Consider the following 14,473-nt stretch of genomic DNA (forward strand, 5'->3'; position numbering starts at 1 on the left):
GGTAGTGCAAAGAAACAGACGAAAGAAATGGCCCAACCCACCCCCATACACATGCCTTGATTCAATCCACTGACAGAACGTCAACCCCGGTATACCACATCGCTCCAATTCACTCTATTCTTTGCCCTCCTTTCACCCTCCTGCATGTTCAGGCCCCGATCACACAAAATCTTTTTCACTCCATCTTTCCACCTCCAATTTGGTCTCCCTCTTCTCCTCGTTCCCTCCACCTCCGACACATATATCCTCTTGGTCAATCTTTCCTCACTCATTCTCTCCATGTGACCAAACCATTTCAAAACACCCTCTTCTGCTCTCTCAACCACGCTCTTTTTATTTCCACACATCTCTCTTACCCTTACGTTACTTACTCGATCAAACCACCTCACACCACACATTGTCCTCAAACATCTCATTTCCAGCACATCCATCCTCCTGCGCACAACTCTATCCATAGTCCACGCCTCGCAACCATACAACACTGTTGGAACCACTATTCCTTCAAACATACCCATTTTTGCTTTCCGAGATAATGTTCTCGACTTCCACACATTCTTCAAGGCTCCCAGAATTTTCGCCCCCTCCCCCACCCTATGATCCACTTCCGCTTGTGTGGAAATAAAAAGAGCGTGGTTGAGAGAGCAGAAGAGGGTGTTTTGAAATGGTTTGGTCACATGGAGGGAATGAGTGAGGAAAGATTGACCAAGAGGATATATGTGTCGGAGGTGGAGGGAACGAGGAGAAGAGGGAGACCAAATTGGAGGTGGAAAGATGGAGTGAAAAAGATTTTGGGTGATCGGGGCCTGAACATGCAGGAGGGTGAAAGGAGGGCAAGGAATAGAGTGAATTGGAGCGATGTGGTATACCGGGGTTGACGTGCTGTCAGTGGATTGAATCAAGGCATGTGAAGCGTCTGGGGTAAACCATGGAAAGCTGTGTAGGTATGTATATTTGCGTGTGTGGACGTATGTATATACATGTGTATGGGGGTGGGTTGGGCCATTTCTTTCGTCTGTTTCCTTGCGCTACCTCGCAAACGCGGGAGACAGCGACAAAGCAAAAAAAAAAAAAAAAAAAAAAAAGACTCATGGTGAGGTGCCTGAGGATTGGCGGAATGCGTGCATAGTGCCATTGTACAAAGGCAAAGGGGATAAGAGTGAGTGCTCAAATTACAGAGGTATAAGTTTGTTGAGTATTCCTGGCAAATTATATGGGAGGGTATTGATTGAGAGGGTGAAGGCATGTACAGAGCATCAGATTGGGGAAGAGCAGTGTGGTTTCAGAAGTGGTAGAGGATGTGTGGATCAGGTGTTTGCTTTGAAGAATGTACGTGAGAAATACTTAGAAAAGCAAATGGATTTGTATGTAGCATTTATGGATCTGGAGAAGGCATATGATAGAGTTGATAGAGATGCTCTGTGGAAGGTATTAAGAATATATGGTGTGGGAGGCAAGTTGTTAGAAGCAGTGAAAAGTTTTTATCGAGGATGTAAGGCATGTGTACGTGTAGGAAGAGAGGAAAGTGATTGGTTCTCAGTGAATGTAGGTTTGCAGCAGGGGTGTGTGATGTCTCCATGGTTGTTTAATTTGTTTATGGATGGGGTTGTTAGGGAGGTGAATGCAAGAGTCTTGGAAAGAGGGGCAAGTATGAAGTCTGTTGGGGATGAGAGAGCTTGGGAAGTGAGTCAGTTGTTGTTCGCTGATGATACAGCGCTGGTGGCTGATTCATGTGAGAAACTACAGAAGCTGGTGACTGAGTTTGGTAAAGTGTGTGAAAGAAGAAAGTTAAGAGTAAATGTGAATAAGAGCAAGGTTATTAGGTACAGTAGGGTTGAGGGTCAAGTCAATTGGGAGGTGAGTTTGAATGGAGAAAAACTGGAGGAAGTGAAGTGTTTTAGATGTCTGGGAGTGGATCTGGCAGCGGATGGAAACATGGAAGCAGAAGTGGATCATAGGGTGGGGGAGGGGGCGAAAATTCTGGGAGCCTTGAAGAATGTGTGGAAGTCGAGAACATTATCTCGGAAAGCAAAAATGGGTATGTTTGAAGGAATAGTGGTTCCAACAATGTTGTATGGTTGCGAGGCGTGGACTATGGATAGAGTTGTACGCAGGAGGATGGATGTGCTGGAAATGAGATGTTTGAGGACAATGTGTGGTGTGAGGTGGTTTGATCGAGTAAGTAACGTAAGGGTAAGAGAGATGTGTGGAAATAAAAAGAGCGTGGTTGAGAGAGCAAAAGAGGGTGTTTTGAAATGGTTTGGTCACATGGAGAGAATGAGTGAGGAAAGATTGACCAAGAGGATATATGTGTCGGAGGTGGAGGGAACGAGGAGAAGAGGGAGACCAAATTGGAGGTGGAAAGATGGAGTGAAAAAGATTTTGTGTGATCGGGGCCTGAACATGCAGGAGGGTGAAAGGAGGGCAAAGAATAGAGTGAATTGGAGCGATGTGGTATACCGGGGTTGACGTGCTGTCAGTGGATTGAATCAAGGCATGTGTATGGGGGTGGGTTGGGCCATTTCTTTTGTCTGTTTCCTTGCGCTACCTCGCAAACGCGGGAGACAGCGACAAAGCAAAAAAAAAAAAAAAAAAAAAAAAATGAAATACCATAACAAAGATCATAAACTAATCAAATGCCATCTGAACTCTCACCAGAATAAATTTTTGGCAAGATAACCAATCCCAAAGTATCCTCTGCAAACAATACCCAGGCCTACACAACTTTTTGGTTATTCTCTGCAAGAGATTTTGCAAGCATGAAATATGATGTGATATCTGCATGTGGGGTGCACAGCAAGATAATAGTTCCAAGGGCTCATGCTCTGCGACACTTGTGAAATAATGGCTGTAAAATGGTGCAATTCACTGACCTTTAAAACCTGATATCAACTTTTACATGTCATTTGTGTAATGAAAATATCTGCAAATGTTAATTTGCTGAAGTGCAAGTTTAATACTGATATAATGCACTGCACAATCAAAATTGGTTTGTTCTTACTTTTCACAGTTTCTCTACATCATACATCATCAATGTATTTAAAGGCTATGCATCTTAAGAGTAGCATGTTCCATACTTTATACTATACACAGTATAACACATCTGATTATGTCTCAAGCATTCTAAGCAGTGATTAAGAGAGTAATCTAAAAATGTGCACCAGTTATCAAATCATAGTATGCCATAATCTAGCCCATTCTTTGGCTAAAAATATTAACTACAGTTTTGCCTAAGTAAATATTCTAAATATATACATATATTTTTACTAATTGGAAGGCAAGTTTGAAAAACTGGAGGAAGTGTAGCATTTCACATATCTGGGAGTGGACTTAGCAGCGGGTGGAACCATGGAAGCGGAAGTGAGTCACGGTGGGTGAGGGGGAGAAGGTTCTGGGAGCAATGAAAGATGTGTGGAAGGAAAGAACATTATCTTGGAGAGCAAAAATGGGTATGTTTGGAGAAATAGTGGCTCCAACAATGTTATATGATTGCAAGGCATGGGCTACAGATAGAGTTGTGTGGTGGAGGGTGGATGTGTTGGAAATGAAATGTTTGAGGACAATGTGGTGTGAGGTGGTTTGACCGAGGAAGTAATGAAAAGGTAAGAGAGACATGTGGAAATAGAAAGTGTGTGTTTGAGAGAGCAGATGAGGGTGTGTTGAAATGGTTTGAACACATGGAGAGAATTAGTGAGGAAAGATTGACAAAGAGGATATATGTGTCAGAGGGGGAGGGAAGAAGGAGACCAAACTGGAGGTGGAAGGATGGAGTGAAAAAGATTTTGAGCAATCGGGGTCTGAACATACAGGAGGGTGAAAGGAGTGCAAGGAATAGAGTGAATTGGAACAATGTGATATACTGGGGTTGACATGCTGTCAATGGATTGAACCTGGGAATGTGAAGTGTCTGGGTAAACCATGGAAAGGTCTGTGGGGCCTAGATGTGGAAAGGGAAGTGTAGTTTTGGTGCATTACACATGACAGCTAGAGACAGTGTGAACGAATGAGGCCTTTTTATGCTTTCCTGGTCCTACCCTGCTGAAGTAGAGGATAGCGATGCTGTTTCCAGACGGATGGGGTAGCACCAGGAATGGATAAAGGCAAGTATGAATATGTACATGTGTATATGTATGTCTGCGTATGTGTATGTATATATGTATATGTCTGCGTATGTGTATGTATATGTGCATGTATGGGGATAGGGGAGAAAGAATACTTCCCACGTATTCCCTGCGTGTCGTAGAAGGCGACTAAAAGGGGAGGGAGTGGGTGGCTGGAAATCCTCCCCTCTCGTTTTTATTTTTAATTTTCCAAAAGAAGGAACAGAGAAGGGGGCCAGGTGAGGATATTCCCTCTAAGGCCCAGTCCTCTGTTGATAACGCTACCTCGCTAATGCGGGAAATGGCGAACATTACGAAAGAAATGGGCATTTATGTATTTTTTTTTTTCATACTATTCGCCATTTCCCGCGATAGCGAGGTAGCGTTAAGAACAGAGGACTGGGCCTTTGAGGGAATATCTTCTCCTGGCCCCCTTCTCTGTTCCTTCTTTTGGAAAATTAGAAAAAAAAAAAAAAAAAAAAAAAAAAACGAGAGGGGAGGATTTCCAGCCCCCCCGCTTCTCCCTTCCCTTTTAGTCGCCTTCTACGACACGCAGGGAATACGTGGGAAGTATTCTTTCTCCCCTATCCCCAGGGATAATTTATGTATATACATGTGTATATAAGTGGGTGGGACATTCTTTTTTTGTCTGTTTCCTGGCGCTACCTCACTGATGCGGGAAATGGCGATCAAGTATAATAAAATAAAAATAATAGGCGATCAAGTATAATAAAATAAAAATGATAAAGAAATCTGTCCTATCCCTGGGGATACGGGAGAAAGACTACTACCTATGTATTCCCTACATGTTGCAGAGAGTGACTAAGTGAGGCAGGAGTGGATAGCTGGAAATCTTCCCTTCCTGTATTATTTCTAAAAAGAAAGGAAGAAGCAAAGTGAAGATTTTTCCCTCTAAGGCTACGTCGTCTGTTCTTGATGCTTCCTCACTCACATGGGAACCAGTGAGCATATATGAAAAAAAAAAAAAAAACTCCATATTCTTTAATACTTACCTGGTTGACACATTGGAGTGAGAAACAGATTGGTAGGCTTTGCACTATGCAAAGACCAAAAGACACCCATCAGCTGAGACAAGAAATGGTTGTCATCACCACTTATATCATTGCCATTGCTGTCACCACCTTCTAATGTTGCCTCAGAATCTGACGTAGTATCAGACGCTTTGCTCAAGGTAGAATCTCCATCACTTTTCTTAGAGAGTGAAGTATCTCCCTCAACTCTTGAACCAGGTGAAGATGATGAAGCTTCTGTCTTTTTGGAGTCGTCATCTGGTTGAATTAATGTTACATCTGACATGGACACTTTTTCAGTATATCTGTAACAAGAAAATAAAATGCAGACATGTTGAAGAAAAGCTAGTGCTCTCGTAAAACAAGTTGTATATATATATTTTATTTTTTTTTTTAAAACTATTCGCCATTTCCCGCGTTAGCGAGGTAGCGTTAAGAACAGAGGACTGGGCCTTTGTGGAATATCCTCACCAGGCCCCCCTCTGTTCCTTCTTTTGGAAAATTAAAAAAAAACGAGAGGGGAGGATTAGTATATATATATATATATATATATATATATATATATATATATATATATATATATATATATATATTTTTTGCTTTGTCGCTGTCTCCCGCGTTTGCGAGGTAGCGCAAGGAAACAGACGAAAGAAATGGCCCAACCCCCCCCCATACACATGTATATACATACGTCCACACACGCAAATATACATACCTACACAGCTTTCCATGGCTTACCCCAGACGCTTCACATGCCCTGCTTCAATCCACTGACAGCACGTCAACCCAGGTATACCACATCGCTCCAATTCACTCTATTCCTTGCCCTCCTTTCACCCTCCTGCATGTTCAGGCCCCGATCACACAAAATCTTTTTCACTCCATCTTTCCACCTCCAATTTGGTCTCCCTCTTCTCCTTGTTCCCTCCACCTCCGACTCATCTATCCTCTTGGTCAATCTTTCCTCACTCATCCTCTCCATGTGCCCAAACCACTTCAAAACACCCTCTTCTGCTCTCTCAACCACGCTCTTTCTATTTCCACACATCTCTCTTACCATTACGTTACTCACTCGATCAAACCACCTCACACCACACATTGTCCTCAAACATCTCATTTCCAGCACATCCATCCTCCTGCGCACAACTCTATCCATAGCCCACGCCTCGCAACCATACAACATTGTTGGAACCACTATTCCTTCAAACATACCCATTTTTGCTTTCCGAGATAATGTTCTCGACTTCCACACATTCTTCAAGGCCCCCAGGATTTTCGCCCCCTCCCCCACCCTATGATCCACTTCCGCTTCCATGGTTCCATCCGCTGCCAGATCCACTCCCAGATATCTAAAACACTTCACTTCCTCCAGTTTTTCTCCATTCAAACTCACCTCCCAATAGACTTGACCCTCAACCCTACTGTGCCTAATAATGTAGGTTTGCGGCAGGGGTGTGTGATGTCTCCATGGTTGTTTAATTTGTTTATGGATGGGGTTGTTAGGGAGGTAAATGCAAGAGTTTTGGAAAGAGGGGCAAGTATGAAGTCTGTTGGGGATGAGAGAGCTTGGGAAGTGAGTCAGTTGTTGTTCGCTGATGATACAGCGCTGGTGGCTGATTCATGTGAGAAACTGCAGAAGCTGGTGACTGAGTTTGGAAAAGTGTGTGGAAGAAGAAAGTTAAGAGTAAATGTGAATAAGAGCAAGGTTATTAGGATATATATATTTCTTTCTTTCATACTATTCGCCATTTCCCGCATTAGCGAGGTAGCGTTGAGAACAGAGGACTGGGCCTTTGAGGGAATACCCTCACCTGGCCCAATTCTCTGTTCCCTCTTTTGGAAAATTGAAAAAAAAAGTGAGAGGGGAGGATTTCCAGCCCCCCGCTCCCTCCCCTTTTAGTCGCCTTCTACGACACGCAGGGAATACGTGGGAAGTATATATATATATATATATATATATATATATATATATATATATATATATATACATATATATATATATATAATTTATATATATATATATATAAATTTTTTCTTTCAAACTATTCGCCATTTCCCGAATTAGCGAGGTAGCGTTAAGAACAGAGGACTGGGCCTTTGAGGGAATACCCTCACCTGGCCCAATTCTCTGTTCCTTCTTTTGGAAAAAAAAAAAAAAACGAGAGGGGAGGATTTCCAGCCCCCTGCTCCCTCCCCTTTTAGTCGCCTTCTACGACACGCAGGGAATACGTGGGAAGTACTCTTAATCCCCTATCCCCAGGGATAATATATAAATATATAAATATATATATATATATATATATATATATATATATATATATATATATATATATATATATATATATATATTATATATTATCCCCAGGGATAATATATAAATATATATATATATATATATATATATATATATATATATATATATATATATATATATATATATATATATATATATCCCTGGGGATAGGGGAGAAAGAATACTTCCCACGTATTCCCTGCGTGTCGTAGAAGGCGACTAAAACGGGAGGGAGCGGGTGGCTGGAAATCCTCCCCTCTCGTTTTTTTTCAATTTTCCAAAAGAAAGAACAGAGAAGGGGGGCCAGGTGAGGATATTCCCTCAAAGGCCCAGTCCTCTGTTCTTAATGCTACCTCGCTAATGCGGGAAATGGTGAATAGTATGAAAGAAAGAAAGAAGATATATATATATATATATATATATATATATATATATATATATATATATATATATATATATATATATATATATACTAATCCTCCCCTCGCAAGGAAACAGACGAAAGAAATGGCCCAACCCACCCCCAAACACATGTATATACATACGTCCACACACGCAAATATACATACCTACACAGCTTTCCATGGTTTACCCCAGACGCTTCACATGCCTTGATTCAATCCACTGACAGAACGTCAACCCCGGTATACCACATCGCTCCAATTCACTCTATTCCTTGCCCTCCTTTCACCCTCCTGCATGTTCAGGCCCCGATCACACAAAATCTTTTTCACTCCATCTTTCCACCTCCAATTTGGTCTCCCTCTTCTCCTCGTTCCCTCCACCTCCGACACATATATCCTCTTGGTCAATCTTTCCTCACTCATTCTCTCCATGTGACCAAACCATTTCAAAACACCCTCTTCTGCTCTCTCAACCACGCTCTTTTATTTCCACACATCTCTCTTACCCTTACGTTACTTACTCGATCAAACCACCTCACACCACACATTGTCCTCAAACATCTCATTTCCAGCACATCCATCCTCCTGCGCACAACTCTATCCATAGTCCACGCCTCGCAACCATACAACATTGTTGGAACCACTATTCCTTCAAATATACCCATTTTTGCTTTCCGAGATAATGTTCTCGACTTCCACACATTCTTCAAGGCTCCCAGAATTTTCGCCCCCTCCCCCACCCTATGATCCACTTCCGCTTCCATGTTTCCATCCGCTGCCAGATCCACTCCCAGATATCTAAAACACTTCACTTCCTCCAGTTTTTCTCCATTCAAACTCACCTCCCAATTGACTTGACCCTCAACCCTACTGTACCTAACAACCTTGCTCTTATTCACATTTACTCTTAACTTTCTTCTTTCACACACTTTACCAAACTCAGTCACCAGCTTCTGCAGTTTCTCACATGAATCAGCCACCAGCGCTGTATCATCAGCGAACAACAACTGACTCACTTCCCAAGCTCTCTCATCCCCAACAGACTTCATACTTGCCCCTCTTTCCAAAACTCTTGCATTCACCTCCCTAACAACCCCATCCATAAACAAATTAAACAACCATGGAGACATCACACACCCCTGCTGCAAACCTACATTCACTGAGAACCAATCACTTTCCTCTCTTCCTACACGTACACATGCCTTACATCCTCGATAAAAACTTTTCACTGCTTCTAACAACTTGCCTCCCACACCATATATTCTTAATACCTTCCACAGAGCATCTCTATCAACTCTATCATATGCCTTCTCCAGATCCATAAATGCTACATACAAATCCATTTGCTTTTCTAAGTATTTCTCAAATACATTCTTCAAAGCAAACACCTGATCCACACATCCTCTACCACTTCTGAAACCACACTGCTCTTCCCCAATCTGATGCTCTGTACATGCCTTCACCCTCTCAATCAATACCCACCCATACAATTTGCCAGGAATACTCAACAAACTTATACCTCTGTAATTTGAGCACTCACTCTTATCCCCTTTGCCTTTGTACAATGGCACTATGCATGCATTCCGCCAATCCTCAGGCACCTCACCATGAGTCATACATACATTAAATAACCTTACCAACCAGTCAACAATACAGTCACCCCCTTTTTTAATAAATTCCACTGCAATACCATCCAAACCTGCTGCCTTGCCGGCTTTCATCTTCCGCAAAACTTTTACTACCTCTTCTCTGTTTACCAAATCATTTTCCCTAACCCTCGCACTTTGCACACCACCTCGACCAAAACACCCTATATCTGCCACTCTATCATCAAACACATTCAACAAACCTTCAAAATACTCACTCCATGTCCTTCTCACATCACCACTACTTGTTATCACCTCCCCATATATATATATATATATATATATATATATATATATATATATATATATATATATATATATATATATATTATTATTTTTTATTATACTTTGTCGCTGTCTCCCGCGTTTGCGAGGTAGCGCAAGGAAACAGACGAAAGAAATGGCCCAACCACCCCCCCCCATACACATGTATATACATACGTCCACACACGCAAATATACATACCTACACAGCTTTCCATGGTTTACCCCAGACACTTCACATGCCCTGCTTCAATCCACTGACAGCACGTCAACCCCGGTATACCACATCGCTCCAATTCACTCTATTCCTTGCCCTCCTTTCACCCTCCTGCATGTTCAGGCCCCAATCACATAAAATCTTTTTCACTCCATCTTTCCACCTCCAATTTGGTCTCCCACTTCTCCTCGTTCCCTCCACCTCCGACACATATATCCTCTTGGTCAATCTTTCTTCACTCATTCTCTCCATGTGCCCAAACCATTTCAAAACACCCTCTTCTGCTCTCTCAACCACGCTCTTTTTATTTCCACACATCTCTCTTACCCTTACGTTACTTACTTGATCAAACCACCTCACACCACACATTGTCCTCAAACATCTCATTTCCAGCACATCCATCCTCCTGCGCACAACTCTATCCATAGCCCATGCCTCGCAACCATACAACATTGTTGGAACCACTATTCCTTCAAACATACCCATTTTTGCTTTCCGAGATAACGTTCTCGACTTCCAAACATTCTTCAAGGCTCCCTGGATTTTCGCCCCCTCCCCCACCTTATGATCCACTTCCGCTTCCATGGTTCCATCCACTGCCAGATCCACTCCCAGATATCTAAAACACTTTACTTCCTCCAGTTTTTCTCCATTCAAACTTACCTCCCAATTGACTTGACCCTCAACCCTACTGTACCTAATTACCTTGCTCTTATTCACATTTACTCTTAACTTTCTTCTTTCACACACTTTACCAAACTCAGTCACCAGCTTCTGCAGTTTCTCACATGAATCAGCCACCAGCGAACAACAACTGACTCACTTCCCAAGCTCTCTCATCCCCAACAGACTTCATACTTGCCCCTCTTTCCAAAACTTTTGCATTCACCTCCCTAACAATCCCATCCATAAACAAATTAAACAACCATGGAGACATCACACACCCCTGCCACAAACCTACATTCACTGAGAACCAATCACTTTCCTCTCTTCCTACATGTACAAATGCCTTACATCCTCAAGAAAAACTTTTCACTGCTTCTAACAACTTGCCACCCACACCATATATTCTTAATACCTTCCACAGAGCATCTCTATCAACTCTATCATATGCCTTCTCCAGATCCATACAAAAAAAAACATACAGGCAGCGATTAAAATAATATGGGAAGAAAGGAAAATAATATTCAGGTAATGTACGTGTATAATTGCTTTCCCAGCCTTAGTATGGCAGAGTCAAGAACAAACGATCAGTGGCCCTTGTTCCACATGCTATCCTGCTCAGGTAAGGTGAATGAGAGATAAAAATGAGGAGCAAAAAATCAGCATTCATTAGAGAGAAATCATAGATTTTAATATACATAAGGCCAATAATGCCAGCAGAAAAAGTGCAATCAAGAAACAATGATACACACGTAACTGTGGATTAATATCTACAAAAACTTCTTACTTGACAAGATTATGTGGTCTAGATACTGCAACATTTCTTGCTGTAACAACAAGGCGATGATAAGCTTCACAGTCAAGCTGCTGGGGTTCTGTCATCCGTCTTAGGTTACTAAGAGTCTCCACTACATTTGACAGTTGTGCACCATCCTTATGATTGTGGTATGTCAACCGACTTTGGTGTAAGGATGCCAGTAGAGTCCGAGTATGGTGCTGAAAATAAACATGAAAGTATTTTCACTTAAAACAAATAAAAATAGATTCAGGCAATTGAGAAACCTTTTCTCTCTGAGACAGTATCCTGTAAGCAAGAGATGTAATCTCTATAAACATTGAAGTAATTACCTTCCAACCCTCAGGATTTCCTGTGAGGAAATACTAGCCATAGGCCTATGTTCACCCTTCACTAACCAGTTAATCGTGATCAAGGAAATTGCTCATTCCAGGCCCACTACCAGCCAATCAGCAACTTCACTGGGTTGTGGTCATCAACCTACTCACTCCTAGCTTACAACAGTTAACTTCACAGATCACAAGTGCAAATCCAAAAGGGTAAAAAAAAAAAAAAAAAAAAAAAGCATGATAAAAACTTCTTGAGAGACACTGCCTCACAAAAAAAAGGTTTATCAATTTTCATAACCTATATATCTCTCCTATGTATTCTGTCTCAAGCATGAGAGGAGACCTATAAGAGGAATAAGGGTTTACACAAAAACTTTAAAATAAGATCATACCCAAAAGCAAAAATACTTATCTGCGATGGTGATTCTGGGGTATACTGGATTCTGACTCTCCTAAGTAAGTAATCCCATAAGCCATGCACAGAAGATCTACAATGTCTAATGTGCCATCTGAGTGATGAGCATGGAGGGAGGCTTGAGGGGTAATTAAATCCTAGCCCTTCTAAAAAAAAAAAAAAAAAAAAAAAAAAAAAAAAAAAAAAAAAGCCCTTTTTAAGTCACAAAATATTGACATTTTCCCTTTTAAAAAAAAACCTTATTCACCCCTACTATGTCTATCCTTTCAAAACTGTTTGGTATTTCCCACATAACAGAGGAGGCACCAGGAATGGATGAAGAAAAGGAGTCATTCATTCTCTAACTGTTGTGTGTAATGCACTAAAACCAGTCCTATATCCACAGACCTTTCCATGATTTCCCCCATCTGCTTCAAATGCTTTGGTTCAGTCCACAGACAGTACATTCCTTACTGTAAACCACAACACTCCAATTCACTTTATCCCATGCACACTTTTCACCCTCTTGCATGTTTTGGTACCGTGTACTCAAAATCTCTTTCACCTCTACCCTTACATCTCCAATATGGTTTCCCCTTTCTCCTTGTCCCCTCTACTTATGAAAAATATATTCTCTTCACTCATTTTCTCCATGTATCCCAAATATTTTAGTGCACCCTCCTCAGATATCCCATCTATACTCCCTACTGCCATACATCTGTCTCACCCTATCATTTCTAAATCAACCCTCCTCTGTATATACAGAGTCCTCACACATTTCATTTCCAACACATTCACCCTTTTGTGTACATTCTCATTCACAGATCTTTCTTGACATCCATACAATATATCAGGATTACTATGCTTTCAAACTTGACCATTTTTGCCCTCATTTACAGTGACCCTCTTCCTCTTTCCACACATTCCTCAATGCTACCAGGACATCCTCCCAACATGCACACACACACACACACATACACACACAGCCTTTTTATCGGTTTCCCACATTAACAAGGTAGCGCCAAGAACTAACAAAAAGGGGGAGGGGCACATCGACTTACAACCATTTTCTAGCTGTCGAGTAATGCATCAAAACTGCAGCTCCTAATCCACAACCATGCCCCACAGAACTTTCCATGGTTTACCCTTAATGCTTCACATGCCCTGGTTCAGCCACTGACAGCATACCACACCACTTTAATGCAAACCTTTCACCCTCCTGCGTTCAGACTCTGATCACTATCTTTTTTGCTCCAACCTTCCATCTCTAATTTGATCTCTCTGTTTTCCTTGTTCCCTCCACTCCTCATACATATTTCCTTTTCATCAACCTATCCAGGAACAGAAAAAGAGAAGCCACATTTGCTCACAACCATTCTCTAGATGTCAAAGGTAATGCATCAAAACCACAGCTCCCAATCCACAAGGCCCCAAAGACTTTTCCCACACAGGTAAAATAAAAACTATCATACAAGCATACACATGGATATTTACTTACTTGCACTGAGGGAGGTAGTGGTAGATTAAGCAACTTTGTTGCCAAGTCCAAAGCACCAGCTCGAGCCACAATTTTTTCTGCTGGTGTGGCAACAAAGCAGCCATCAAGAGTTTCTAAGGCAGCAGATACTAGACGGTCAACTGCAGTGAGAGGGAGAGGAGTTGAAGCTGTGCCCCCTGCTGCTGTTGACTCGCTGCCACTCCCAGCTGTTCCACTTGTTCCTGTGCCACTAACTGTTGCTGAGAAATCCTCAGGTTCCTCTGGCCACCCAAAGTCTTCCTTGGTTTTCCCATAACTAAAGCAAAGATAGTAAATAAAAACAATCTGTTAACATGACTTGAAAACAGGAAACCATAAGAAACAAGAAAAAATTCATAAAAAATGCTTTAAAATAAATGTCTACTTAGTTTTCAGACTAGTTTAAGAAAATAAACTTAGGCTGATCTGTCACTTGTGGGTTAATCATCATGATTTGGAAATTAAACTTTGTAAGCTTTCTGTTATGACAAGCCATTACACCACATTTGCCAATCTTTTGTCAGGATTGCACAGCAAATAGTATTTTATCCCAATAACAATAACCAACTTTCTATCTCATCAACGGAAAAAAAATGCCATTTTCAATTTTTTTTTTTTTTTTTTTTTTTTTTTTTTAAACTTCGCCATTTCCCGCGTTAGCGAGGTAGCGTTAAGAACAGAGGAATGGGCCTTTTTCAAATTTAAGATGTCAAAAAAGGATACACATAGCCATGCATAGGATGAACATGATTTTTTTTCTTAACCCTCTCAGTCCTACACATGTCCCTTACACACTTGGGAACTGAGTCCTATACACTTGGGGT

At 41.4% G+C, this 14,473-nt stretch overlaps 1 protein-coding gene across 1 annotated transcript in view; it reads right to left on the bottom strand.

Moving 5' to 3' along the window:
- poe (E3 ubiquitin-protein ligase-like protein poe) overlaps nucleotides 1-14,473 on the bottom strand; it is a 230,217-nt gene that overhangs the window by 110,192 nt on the left and 105,552 nt on the right. Inside the window, exons 43-45 of the mRNA XM_071676253.1 lie at nucleotides 13,632-13,926; nucleotides 11,402-11,610; nucleotides 5,111-5,433 (exon numbers count right to left, since the gene is read on the bottom strand). Of these exons, the coding sequence (XP_071532354.1) occupies nucleotides 5,111-5,433; nucleotides 11,402-11,610; nucleotides 13,632-13,926 (827 nt within the window). The remainder of the gene's footprint in view (nucleotides 1-5,110; nucleotides 5,434-11,401; nucleotides 11,611-13,631; nucleotides 13,927-14,473) is intronic.

This window comes from Panulirus ornatus, chromosome 22, assembly GCF_036320965.1.
Source record: "Panulirus ornatus isolate Po-2019 chromosome 22, ASM3632096v1, whole genome shotgun sequence".
Classification (NCBI taxonomy): domain Eukaryota; kingdom Metazoa; phylum Arthropoda; class Malacostraca; order Decapoda; family Palinuridae; genus Panulirus; species Panulirus ornatus.